At 39.1% G+C, this 14,409-nt stretch overlaps 1 protein-coding gene across 3 annotated transcripts in view; it reads right to left on the minus strand.

The window, feature by feature from the left end:
* The window catches only part of Cpq (carboxypeptidase Q), a 441,872-nt gene that overhangs the window by 297,312 nt on the left and 130,151 nt on the right, over positions 1 to 14,409 (minus strand). For all 3 annotated transcript variants that reach the window (XM_040293837.2, XM_078016890.1, XM_021725165.3), the window contains exon 3: positions 4,112 to 4,319. In XM_040293837.2, coding sequence (XP_040149771.1) covers positions 4,112 to 4,319 — 208 coding nt within the window. The remainder of the gene's footprint in view (positions 1 to 4,111; positions 4,320 to 14,409) is intronic.

Raw genomic sequence — 14,409 nt, forward strand, 5'->3', positions numbered from 1 at the left:
ATCTAAAAAATATCCCTGATAGAGCTCAATTGTTAGGCAATGTATCAATGTTCAGAAGTAAAAATATTGGATTATGAGAGCTGAAACCTCATCTATGTATTAATCCATTTGATAGATTATTAATTTGAATGGACTAGTGGGTAGTAATTGTAGGCAGGTGGGATGTGGCCTTGGGTTATATTTGTCCCTGGCTTTTCCTCTCATCAGATGCCATGAACTGAACAGCTTTCCTCTTCCATGCCCTTCCACCATGAAATTCTGCCTCACTTGAGGTCCAAAGCAATGGTATTAGCTGACCATGGACTGAGACCTCTGAACCGTAAACCCTAAAATAAACCTTTCTTCCTCTAAGTTGTTCTTGACACATATTTTGGTTACAGCAATGAATAACTAACACAACTAACATAATTTGTTTGTCACATAATTTACTACATAAACTTAGACAAGTTTATTCCTTCAATAGATATTTCCAGAACGCTATGTATCAAACATTGTACTGGATGATAGGAACACAGAAGTAAAGAAAAAGTACACACCCACTCACACACCCACACACACGAAATCAATATCTTTCTGAAACTGAGAGTCTAGTTAGTCTAGTATGTAGTCAGGAAGTCAGGGCAGACTGGACAGTTTTTCACCAAACTCACTCTCCTTATACCCTGAGCATAAAGACAAGCCAAAGTGCACAGCCTCCATATAATGGCATTCTGACCAGCAGAACAATGAGCAGAAGTATGTTATATCCAGTCCAGAATAGGAATGACCATGAAAAACCCTCCTGGTTAGTGAATGACTTTCTCTCAATATCCCCTTCTTTTTCTGCTGGATACAGAGGATTCTGAGATCTCAGAGATGTGGAGTCACAGATGGAAAGGAGCAAATGTCCACCTGCTGAACACTCCTTTGGCACTATTATGTAAGCAAGAAAGAGACCTCTGTTATGTTAGGTGACTGAGATGTGAAGTTGTTTGTTACAACCATTAGTCTATTCAACCAAAGTATGAGCTAAAACTATCTTCAAAACATTGTGATACAGACTATATATGGGATGGCATGGGAATACCATAAAGAGGTGGCTCACCTGGGCTACATTTGGATATCAGAGAGCACTTGCCTGAAGGAGAGCCACTAAGATAAATCTTGAGAAATGGAGTGTGACAGTGAGGAAGGGAAGGAGGGTAGCAGAGAAGAAAGCACAGGCTGTCATGAAACCCTGGGAAACATAGCTCATGGGGAAAATGTTAGTGGCTCCCAGTGACTGGAATATGGAGTGAGGCTGGGAAACGGAGCTGCTCAGTCTGTATGTATTAAAATGATTGATACAGAGCAGAACCAAGAGACTTAGTAACTTCTAGAAATGAGGGACAAGGGAAGAAAACAAGCATAATCAAGGGCTGTGAGTTAGAAGACAGAGGTTATTTTTACTGAGATAGAAAATGCAGAAGAAAAATGTGAAAGGATGAATTAAATTTTTAAAAAGCTAGAACCAAGACATCCATAGGACATCTAAAAGAAGAACCCATAGGCAACTGGCAGTGTGGCAGTGGTCCAGATGGGAGAGGTGGGCTTGGAAATTGCCAAAGCATAAAGGTGATTGAAGCCACAAATGTGATGGTAATGCTCATGTAGAACAGTCAGAGTCAGAAGACAGAGAAATAAGAACAGAGGAGTGAGAGAGCAGACAAAGAAAATTAATATGAAAAAGAAGTCATAAAAGCCAAAGAAAAGAAATATTTAAAAAGAAGTCAATAGTGACACGTGCTTCAGAGAGGTGCCATAAGATGGTGGCTTGAGAAGTCCATTATATTTGATAACTAGGTTGTTATTTGTGACCTTAAGAAGTTCCATTTCAGTACTGGGAAAAGCCACATTGAAACAGTCTGCAGAGTGTAGGGGAGTGAGGACCTGGAGATAGGAATGCAGAACACTCTAAAGAAACTTGGTGCTAAAAACAATAAGCTAGAAGTGGACAAAGGAAGCCTATTTCATTTTAGTTTTTAGTTTTCAGGATGTAAGATGTAAACAAGTTAATATGTCTAATTCTCTAAACTTTTACATAGGGATAATGCTTCATCTGCATGACCCTTCAGGATGTAATCACAATAAATAATATGACCTATGTGAAAGATTTTAAGATATTATGTAAAGGCCAGTGTCATTACACATTTACAAATGGTCAGAGAATGGAGTTTTAAAGTTGAATCCAATGAAGTATGGTTGACTATAAAATCAGAGAAAAGTTACCATCAGTCTAGATTTAGAAGTATAAGAAAATGTTCATTTTATCCATATAACAAATTGCTGACCCCAAGTCTTAGAGGATAACATTTTGAAGTCTCATGCTGGACAAGTCCTACTCATGCTGTATCCTTGGTTTTTCAGATGTCTTCACTATGCCAGAAAAAAATAATATGCCAATGAACCCTGGCAGATCACTGAATATTAAGTCATCTGAGAATTTATTAGTCTTATGAGTAGTAGTCCTTAAATAAAGATTTCTGGCAATCTCCCAGTTTCACAAAGCAACAAACTAGCTCCATAATTTCATTCTCATGACCAATGAAATCATGGTGAATGGCCACAGCTTGCTTAGTGTGTTATTCCAAGGATGACAGAGATATTCTGGGAAGTAAACTAGCCTTTTTAGGATTTCCCTCCTGGGAAGATGAACCATCCAAAAGAATATGATCCAATCACTTTTCACTAGTCATGAAGCCATTAAAGACTTTAGAAAGAATATTATTTTTAGCACTATAGCACCAGTATAACTAGGTTTTCTCTCATAAAACTATTAACAAGTGGTTTTAACATGCCCTGTCTTCTTCCTCCCCTGGGAAGACATATAATCCCTGTTTTTTTTTAAACTCTCTTTCCTTTTCTCTGCACTTTTGTACCATTCGTCTCTCACTAGTTGCTGACATCTATTCTTCAGTTATTTTATTTTCAAGAATATAGGACACTAATTAAGGTCAAGCAGCTGTGTCTTAATTTCCAAACAGCAATTGTGCAGAATGAACTTACATACTAACACATAGATACTAAAAATCCAGTCCTGAAACTCAAATAAACACCATCTGCAATTATTTGTGCATTTTTTTAAAAAAATGGGCCAGGCTACAACACTAAAATGGCATTTCTTTTATCTATGTTACTCAAATAGCTATCCTTAATGTGTGACACAACTACATGTAACTATTAAACTAGGCCAAATGTCTACAGGTCAAGTTTTAGACCTTTTATCCATTGCAATACTGAATTGCATCCTGGGATTGAGAATTATTGAAACACTTGACCCAACACAGTGGCACAAACTTGTAGTCCCATCTACTTGAGAGGCTAAGGCAGGAGAATCCTTGAATCCAATAATTTAAGGCTATCCTTGACAACATTTAAAAAAAAAAAAAGCAGGCTAAGAGGAGTTAGTCTCCTAAGATAATAAAAACCAGGATAATAAAGAAGAAAAGTCTTACATTGTTTTCAAATAATGCCACCAAATATTTTTATAGACCTGTAAAGATAATCAATTATCTTTTATAAGTTTGCTCAATTTAATCTTAAAAGAATTTCACACATTTCTTCTTCATCATCATTTGTCAACAGAGAATTGTGAGACTCAGAGAAGTCTAAGAAACACTGAAGTTGTTCATACAGTTGTTCAGTAGCAGAGCCAGGTTCCTCTAGTTCCCCAGCTTGTTCCATTACCCCAGAATTGGCCCCCACCATGTTACCCACTCTATTTTTATTTCACTCCTCTAGCAACGTGGAAAGCCGCCTGGCCTCCTCTGAAGTCATTAGGAATGCTGATGAAACACAGACGTGAAGTCAACCCACCCTCTAGTGAAAATACACAGTGTATTCGTTATATAAGGAATGTTAAAGGATGGCTGTGGATGTGGAAAGCTTTTTAAAGGAATGCATAAATGAAGCTTGGAATCCTGAAAAGGCCCCCAAAAGATATTGCCAACAAATGACCAAATGTGGAATAGGGGGTGGGGGAATTCCACGCATGATCAGTATTTTCATTTGAATGGCTTTGTCTTTATTTCGTAAGGGTTTCTCTTTCATGGAAAAGATTTTTTAAAGTTTCCAAACAAATATTGTAACCAACCTGTAGATGGAGAAGGTCGCCACTGATCGGATAAGGGATGCCAAAGCTCCCACCTTGGCAGCCTCCACGGCCCCCCGGACTCGGTATTCCACTGTCATGGCATAGCTGACATAGGGTTGGTTATAAACAACAATCTTCCCTTTTGCTTCTGGGGCCCTTCTCTGCAGTTCAGCGAAAGAGGTCACCACCAGAACTTCTGCTGTAATGCCTAGAAATAAAAGTCAAACGAGAATTAACTTATGGTTTCCCATCAGCCAGGTGGAAATGGTGCACAAAAGTTCACACATGCTTTGTCCGCTACATCTGGCAAACTTGTTTGAGAAGATCAAAGTTTAGAGCCATTTACCATGGGAGAAAGATTATGAGGTTAGCATTCAAAATAATATAACATACAACTCAGGGTTTTTCACCTCACTTAACCAGCTGGTTCTAAATCACTAATTGCTTGAAAAAATAGCCCCTTTTATTTTCTTCTTCTTCTTTCCCACCCTAAGAAGTCATGCACTTTACAGAATGACACTAATTATTTATTTTTAAAAAGGCATTTTAGAAAATTCCTCTAAGGATTAATGAAACACATATTCATCTTTTCATAAAACTATTTTGATATGTTGCTAAACAGCCTTCAATGACATCATGGAAAAGACGGCAGTTTGTGAGGAACACTCTTAAGAAGCCAATGTTCCTTGTAAATCCAACTTTTAACAAATGGTTAATGTGACTTCTCCTAAGAATTATAGAGAGCTTGTTTTCTTTCCTCTTTTGTATAAAAACATTCTTAAAGGATCTGGAAACTTCCCATGCTTCTCATTTTACAGTCCTCATTCATCACCAAACACGTTACTAGTCTTCAAATAAAACTCTCTACCATGTAGTATAATTGTCCTGTTAACTTGGGGAGATGTGTGCCCAAAGAGCATCACCAAAGAGCCTACTGAATAGAGCAGTTAGAATGACAAAGAAAAACTATTTAGTAGCAAAGGCCAGATGCAGTGGTTAAATAAAACCATATAAAAGAAAGTGGTAAACAACTACCATTTGTGGCTTTAACCAGGCAGTCAAGAAATACATTGCTAACATGTGAAGTATCACCATATATTTTTCATATTTCCTTAATAATCCAAACTAGAGAACTATATTTCTTTATTTTCTTTCTCTTTTGAAAGCTTAACTTATGGTTAACTAAGATGTCATTAAAATGCTAACTGCCAGTTGGAAAATCCTTTTAAATTGCATTGCAGGTACTGGAGAATTCTATACAGGCCCCACTATAATGGTCCCTTTAGGCAGGCTCCTCTCCTACTTCCGGCCTGGTTTTGTACATTTACTTTAAAATGATTAGCTACAAATCTATAAGTATGTCTCTGTCAACACTCAGAACTCAGAATTTAATTTATGATCTAAGAAAAGCAGTGTACAAATATGGAAAATAAGGAAACCTCCAGCTCTTTATGTGACAAATCTGCATAAAAATACAAATAAGGAGTCAGCTAGACAGATTATGAGATTCATAACTTTCTGAAACCTAGAGTTACCTTGAAATTTGACTGGTGTTATTGTTGGCATAGTGCAGGAATTTTGCTGATGGTTTTCAGCTGCTCCTAATGAATAACAGGTTCAATGGTCCACTCAAGGGATGTCCCAGCAAATGGGGTAATTTTGTGTCTAAATTAGAGCCGCTAAAAATGAAGCCAAACTTCTATAAAATTTCAAAATTAAAGTCATACAAGGGTGGTACTTCACTCAAATCTTGACAAAAGAGAGCCAAAAGGTAACCTAGACAGCACAGTTGTTAATGCAAATCACTAGTAGCAACTACAGGTCAAAGCCTGTCACAATGAACTTGGGAGAAGAGTTTGAATTAAACTGTTTCCCTGAAAGCTGAGAGTCATCTCTTATTCCTGTCTCCTTCATTCCTAATAATAAAATCAATCCTTAAAATACTAATAATTTTACCTTTAAAAATTAGTATCGACCAAATCCATGTCCCCTGATCCAACCTGTTACACTCTCTGACCTCAGGCCCTCATTATCTCCTTTAGGATTCTTACAAGCCCCTCCTCCCCAGCCCTCTCACGCCACTGGCATTCCAACTTCCAGCCCAGTTCCCCCAAAACGTAACCTACAGGGTCACCCGAATGTACTACCTGGATTACTGAGAAGCCGGATCTGCCAACAGAACCATCACTCTGTCACTCTCCCTGATGAAACTCATCTATCAACCTACCTCTACAGACACTCGTTCCTGTTTATTTTAAGCTTCATCAATCCTAATCCTACAAGTTCTCACTCTTATTCTCTGTTATTCCACTTCTTGGGTTTTTTTCATGCTATGGTACATTGTGTCTATTGACCCCATTCTCTCAACATCTTATTTTTTTTTTTTCTTTTGGGTACTAGGGATTGAACTCAGGGGCATTAGACCTCTGAACCACAACCCCAGCCCTATTTTGTATTTTATTTAGAGACAGGGTTTCACTGAGTTGCTTAGCACCTCGCTTTTGCTGAGGCTGACTTTGAACTCACGATCTTCCTGCCTCACAGCCTCCCAATCCACTGGGATTACAGGCATGCACCACTGTGCCCTGTTCCTCTCTCAACATCTTCATGTTACCAACACCAATTTCTCCCTCAAGCTTCCATTTAAGAATCATTTCTTTAGGGGGCATTTTTCAGCTTCCTGCTTCCTTTCCTATCCCCTCACTCCTGTCCCTGGGAAGGCTGAGTCATACACCACCCTCCTCCAGATTTTTAGGAGTGCTCAGAATAGTTGGGCACTAGACAAATGAAATTGTATATGCGGCTCTCTTTACTGCCTAAACTGTGAATTCCTCAGGCTTTGGGGCCAAGTTCATTCTCGTTTGTATCTCCAGGGACTAACACAGTTCTGGGCGTGTGGGTAGACATTTGGGCATTAAACATTCCTTGAATATCATAGCTCCAAATAAGGGATCATTGACTGGACTAACAGCATTCCCATAGTAACTCAGCAGTCTGACTCTCTTACCACCCAGAGTAAAGCTGCAACACAATAGCCAAGCAAAAGAAGCACTGGGTAATCCTGATACCAATATAAATCCCAAGAATAAAATCTAGGTTCCTGAATATAAGGTAGTTCTTCTAATCTCCCTTAAAGCCTAGGTACTCTTCCTTAGCTCAACATTCTACATCTGGCATTTAATCCTAAAATCTATGAGAAACAAATGAAAAGGGTAAGATTGGTCTGAAAACTGACAGCAGCACCACAAAAAACCCAAGTCAGAGAGGGAAACAGGCAAAGCAACAAATACTAACAGAACGTTCCACAGTGATGGAAATGTTTTACCATCAGCACTATCTAACACAGTAGTCTCTAGCTATTTATGGCTATTGAGCACAGGAAATGTGACTGGTATGATTGAGAATGGGACTTTCAAATGTCACTTCATTGTAATTAATGTCTATTTACATTTAAACAGCCACATATGGGTAGCATTCACAGTGACTGCAGGCTCAGGCCCCTGCACAGGGCAAATAGCTGAGAACATCTCTGCTGGTCCCAATGGACTTGCTTGGTGACAGTCCAATAACAGACATACATCACAGTGATGATCTCCTCTAGTAGTCACAGACCAGGTAGACTGTACTTAGTAGCCCTTGTTGCAGAAAGCAGGATACGTACAAAACATCACAGGAAGATATTTGCCCAAATTAAACAAAATAAAATCAGGCCATCTGGAAAACTTCACTCTTCTGAGTTTGCATTTTGACATGTTACACCAAAGGGAATACTCATGCTCTCCCACAAATCAGCAGGTTCCTACTCCTCAATTCCATCTCCCTCCCTCCCATTCACCATCCTGAAAGGTAGTTTTAAAAAGCCTCTGAGGACACAAAACCAAGGTCATGTTCACAACAAGGCCTACCCCCAAATTCCAATTCACAATCACAGCCTGTTGCCAACCTCCTGTTCCTCTTAGCTCTCTTAATTTCTTCAGAGCCTTTAACAGCATCCAGTTGTACCCACCACAATAATGTAAGGCACACATGGGGTATAAATTTTTACCTATTTTATTCATTAATGTTACCGAAGTGCTTGAAATGATGCCCGACGTATATATGTGAAACACAGACTGAAGAAAAAACAACAACAAAAAAATTAATTAAAATATAATGCCTCATCCTTTATCACCCTCCAAAAAATGCATGTTTCCAAGGAACTTGCATATTCCTGTAGGTGAGAATAATTGATATTAATAGTTGTACTTGAGTGACTGTTATGTATGTTAATGTTCACAGCAGCTCTACAAAGTAGCTTTTACAAGGATACTGAGGTGCCAAGAGTTAAGTGCACACAACTACTAGGTGTGGAAGCTGAGATTTGAGTATTCGTGTTGTCTGAACCCAAGGGCCATGCTCTTCCTATTAACTACATTACTCTTCTCTCATAAATATAGAACATATCAAAAGAAAAGCTCAGTGTTTTCATTTTAAGAGGAATAAAAAGGAAAAAGAAATAGTTACACAGAAGCCAACCTAAGTTGTCAGGCGTCAGTCATCTTCCAGGAGCCCTCCGGTTACTGTTATCCAAGGGTCCAGCCTATTCACAGGGGAGCATTGAGGGGCTCTCCACTCTAGGGCGAGATCCTTACAGTGATGAAAAGGATCACAGTAGTTAATTTCAGAAGAGAATGTGGGACCCAAGCTAAAAACACCCAAAGTGACTCTCTTGGCGATAGCCTCTTAAGTCACAAACAGTTCAAAAATCCTGGGTTTCTTTTTATTTTTTATACCTAATTTTCAAAACTTATCAATTCATTTTTAAGCCACTTATCCTGTGTGTGATTACTGTTTGCAGTCTCCCTGCAGGGACAAAAGATGCTAACCAGTGTGGTATTGGCTCAGTCATCCATTCTATAGGGAATCTGATAGAGACCCACTTTCCATCTCTTCTGACTCAATTCCTTCCAAATAGAGTTAAAAATAAGAAGAAATCAAGACATGGTAGTGCATGCCTGTAATCCCAGCTACTCCAGAGGCTGAGGCAGGAAGATAGGAAGTTCAAGGCCAGCCTGTGCAACATAAAGAGACTGCCTCAAAAAAAAAAAAAAAAAAAAAGATAGCGAAGTGAGAACTCTGTTTTCTTCTATTGAAAGCAAATAAAAGATATAAAAAACATGTCTCTGGAGCTCAATTCAAAGTGGTATGTTTTAGGAAATTGATTTTGATTCAGAAGAAGACTTAACCCCCAAACAGGAAGTGGTCTAGCCCGACCCAAAAGGAAGCCCATCTTCATAGTCTTATCACGGAATCTTCCACCCTGTGCACTATGGAAGATGACGAGGTCCCTGGAATGGTTGGCCTTTCCTGAACTCAGAGTTATGGAGAAGGGAAAACAGTTGTTCTTGGAAACTCGCTGTTTTGCCTGAAGTGGTAAGGAAATTGCAAATTCATGGCAAGGCAGATAAAAGAGCATCAGATGTTTCTTTCTGAGGGTCCATTTGTTTATGGAGAATATTACCGATTGTGCAATGTACTTCATGGAGGAACAAGACTAAAAGATTTAAATCAATTCAACAAGTTTATAGACCTCCTTCTAGGCCAGGACTTCATGCCAGGGACTGGGGACAAAAGGAAGATGAGTAAGTTCCAGTTCTCACCTTAGGGAAGGTATAATCCAGGGAAGAAATAAGGGTAAATAAGAACTTTTCAAATGACTCAGGATGCCACAAGCGCTAAATAAAAGTATAGCATAACATCATGAAATGACAACACAGATTAGTTTAAACTCTGAGCAGGAAGAATATAGTGAGTTTCCTGTAAGAAGAAACTTTAAGTGGGATTTAGAAGATTTCAGTTGCCTGAAAATGAGGGAAAGGGCGTTCCCAGGTAAAGAACAAAGAAGAGAAGAAAAAAATACATGAAACATCTATTCACTTACAGCGAATAGGAGGCTTCCTGCCAGGCCCCCAGTCACTCCAAAATCTTCCAATTTTTAACCAAGATATTTATAGGCCCTCATTCTCCTCTGTGAATTCCAGGAAGGAAGGAAAGTGGTCTCTTAGAGAAATTTTCAAAAAATAAAATTCAGCTATTAGTTTGATTGAAAGTTGGGTAAGCGAGGGGCAAAGCACAGCTCCAAAAGGTCCCTGGAGGTATATGACCCATCCTCTCCAAACTGGGTCTCCTGAGGCCTGGCTCCAATTAAACCTGGTCTGTCAGTCTTACAAGAGGACCCAACTACATCAAAATCCATGGGCACAGTAAATTATCATCAACTCTGGAGAGGCCACTATTCATCTGCCAGGGTGCTGAGCCATCTTGCCACACTGACATCTGGGGCCAAGCTGCAAGCAGAGCAACTTGTCTACTTCAACCTCTAAAGAATTTAGAGAATTTATAGCACAGCTTTTGTTGTTATGGACAGGATCACGAGGCTTAACTGAGCATTAAGGCAGTACACGCGTTCTACAGGGACCCTGCTCAGCAACATGCAGCATCTACAAGCATAGAACACAGGCTGGTTCTTAGAAACCCCATTGTCTTAAAATCCAGCCACTCCCATTGTCCTCTCAGCAGCATAAAGAGGTGATTAGACTTAGGAGGACCTCCATTATTTCTAGCAGTTATCATAGGGAACATTTCTACTCTAAAACATGAGTTGGACTCTTTTTCAGAACAAGTTGGTTGCTTTGAAACATGATTGACATGGTTGCTCTCCCCCCAGCTGCTGTGTGTCATCTTATAAGGGTGACTGGTGTGGGTGGGTAAGGAATTTTGCAAAAACCACTATCATCTTACACATCTTCTCAAGTAAGCAGTAGAAAGACACCAGGCACCTCAGTCAGATTCAAGTGGTGGTTAAAGAGGACAATCCAGGGGCCTCATGATAGCTGGACATAGGGGTGAGTTGCTGACCAGGTAGACTATCAAAGGGCTGGGGTTATGGGAGTTTACAGGCATGGCTGAATTCCCTGGAAAGGTGAAATCTGCCAAATGAATGTTAATTGTCTACCAAACATTGGCAGGGAGGAGAGAAAGCTGAAAAGAGGACAGAGATGAAGGTAGATAGAGAATGACAAGAGACACTGGCAGCCTTGGGAGGACAACACATGGGAGCTTGTAGCTGTGACGGAATCTGTGTAGGAATCTTGGTGGGAAAAGAGAAGTCAGGTATTTTGGATTCATAGATTGAAAGTGTCACTAGGCACTTGAAGGAGGGAAGGAAAGGTATAGAAGGAGGTTTAAGGTCCTACTGCCATATTTTGGCTAAGATTAGATGATAGTGGTTTAGACCAGGATGGACAGTGGGGATACGGTCCAGTGTGCCACACTGAATAACCGCTTGGATGGCAGGCCATTTTCTCTGATGGGGTAACTGGCTTTGTGCTCCAATGACCACACTGCCTGCTCGGTGCAAAGATGGTCTTCCGAAGGAAATTTGTGTGTAACTGAAATTTATTAAGCAAATATTCAAAAACCAAAGAAATACTTTTTAAATTTTTTAAGGTGAATTATTTCAGTAAAGCAAACAGTCATCTTATTCCACAATTTTAAAATAAGGTATTTTGCATAATACATTATGCATTTTTCAAGATATACTTAAAAGAAGGTATTTCTTCATCAGAGTACCCTGGCTTGAATTCCAGCCATAAAGCCCACTAACTGTTTTTCTCTCTTTTTTAAACTCATTTATCTTTTTATTTATTTTTAAAATATGCTTTCTTATTTTTAATGGACATGCCTTTTGATCTTATCTTATAAAATGGGAATTGCAATAATATTGGCATCACTAGGCTTCTTGTGAGCACCAGATGAGATAAGGATGATAAAATTACTCTCTATGTTATAAAGTGCTTTAAGGCGATAGGGTATATATTTAAGGGCTCTGGACACATATTTACTAGATATAAGCAGTAATTATCTAATTTATTTAAAATTTTGCTTTGAGCCAATAGCATAAATTTTCAAAAAAAAAGTGGATATGAGTTTAGTAAAGACTGAGCCCTCTTAGTTTACAGCAGAGCTGTTCCATATCATATCAAACAGCTCTAGTTTTTACTAAACCAATAATTTAGCCAGTGTATCATAAAGACCCCACATTAGGCTGCAGAAAAGCTGAGCAGTTTCCATGGGTCTACCTGACAACAAGGGCTACATAGGCGGTGATGGAGGGGTGGGTAAAAGAAGCAGGAAATGGACTTTTTGGAGAGGCAGCATCAGAAGATGGCATGAGTGCCAGAGATGCATGGCCCTATCCACAATAGACCTGTGAGACACTATGATTTCCTCTCTCTTCCTCTTCAGAGGATAACACATTCCTATCAACTGCCTTATAAACTGGAGGATCTGTGTTGAAGACACTGACCCGAGACTTGGCCAAGCAACTTGCTCTGGCCAACCTAGTGTGAATGGGCATGACCGATGCTCAGAGCTGATCAGGACCTTTAAAAACTATTACAAGATTTGACTTCTTCTCTTAAGAACTTTTTGTCTTTGGCCACGAGAATGGGGCATCCCAGATGGGAGCTGCTTCTTTGGTCTGGGGTGAAAAAGAGACTTGAGGCGAGAACAAAAGAATCACCAACTGGCAGCTGATATATGTAAAAAGCAATATGGTGCCAGGTGCAGTAGTGAATGCCTGTGATCCCAGAGGCTCAGGAGCCTAAGGCAGGAGGATTGAGAGTTCAAAGCCAGCCTCAGCTAAAGTGAGGCACAAAGCAATTCAGTGAGACTCTGTCTCTAAATAAAATACAAAACAGGGCTGGGGTGTGGCTCAGTGGTCTAGTGCCCCTGAGTTCAATTCCCAGTACCACCCCACACCAAAAAAGCCATACTACTGAGTGAGTACTGCCTGTTGCAGGGACCTGAATTTAAAGTTTCTATCAGAGTTTTCTTCCCCACAATCTATGGCTAACTGATAAGATAGAGAATGAATATATTTGATACTGTAAGGAAGATTGTTCAATTGTTCAGTAAAAATTCAAAAACTAATTTCCTCCTCCTTTTACACATCAAAGTGATCAAATGATCAACAACAGGAAACAAGAAATCTAAAGAAGAATTTAGCAAATGTCACTCATCTAACATATGTAGATTTACAATGACAAAGAATTTTAAATAGCAGAAAAACCCCAGAGACATTAAAACATATCCTTGGTAGCTTCAGTTAGCTAGCTACCAATGTCATTCCTAAAAGAAACAAGTAGCTCTGTCACAGTTAAGTAATTCTATGCACTTTCAGAAAATTTCACTATTTCATCTCTAAATGTGTTTTCTCTCTGAATTCCATCTTCACAAACCAAGGGCAAAAATGACAGAAACTAGTGTGTTTGTGTTTATATTAGATACAAGATAATGTCATTACAGTGTTATGGCAGAGAGATAAAACAACTCTATGACAACTTGATATTCCAAAGTGGGCCTTTTTATTTAGTTATAGTCTTGAAATGTTGAGTGTCCTATGCTGTCTTCTTAGAGGAGTAAAACTTGGGTTAAAAAAAAATATTGTAACAAAACAGAATTTCTGTCTGAAATAGTAGTAAAGCTGGCTCAGTCTAATGATTCAATTTGATATAATTTGCCACTTGAAGGAGATTCTAGAGACATGCCGTAAATATCAGAACCATGTGACTTACATGAAATTTTCTTGGAGGCCATTTTATGAAAACTCTTACCCTAGAAGGACACAAATCCAAGTATATATTAATGCCACACTTTATAACTGAGAAAAGGCATTTAAGAAGTTCAGTGATAGAAGGGGTAAGACTATTTGTCCCATCTTACTAAGTCACATGAAGATTCTTGAGTCTTCTTGATTTTTTTTCCAAACTAGAAAGTGGTAATAAATCTTGGTGGTTCCAAGCCACTGGGATTTTGGAGGGAGGTACTCACCCCAGTACTACTGAACGTGAACTGACTGTGCAGGGGAACTACGTTAGTCAGACTGACTTCAAAGTCCATTTCAATAAATATTTGCCATTGGTCAATTTTGTTTTCACAATAATCTTAATCCTTGGGTCAAGTTTGATTACAGATATGAGTAAGTATTCTAGAATAATAGTAACACTCAAGTTGCATCTACCATAAATCTTTTTCTAATTACTGAGATCAAGGAACATGTGAATTCTTTTACTTGCTAATGGTAGAAAACTCCACTGCAATTGATTTGGAAAGGTTTTCACTGATGTGACTAGTAGCAGGGTCGGCTTCAGGAAGTTTCTGGTTCCTGATGCTGCCTTTCATCATGTCAGTTTCATCTCCAGTGCCTGTGTGATGTTCTACCTCATCACAACCCAGGGAAAGACAGTGTCTTCCAG

This window comes from Ictidomys tridecemlineatus, chromosome 7 (assembly GCF_052094955.1).
Source record: "Ictidomys tridecemlineatus isolate mIctTri1 chromosome 7, mIctTri1.hap1, whole genome shotgun sequence".
Taxonomy (NCBI): domain Eukaryota; kingdom Metazoa; phylum Chordata; class Mammalia; order Rodentia; family Sciuridae; genus Ictidomys; species Ictidomys tridecemlineatus.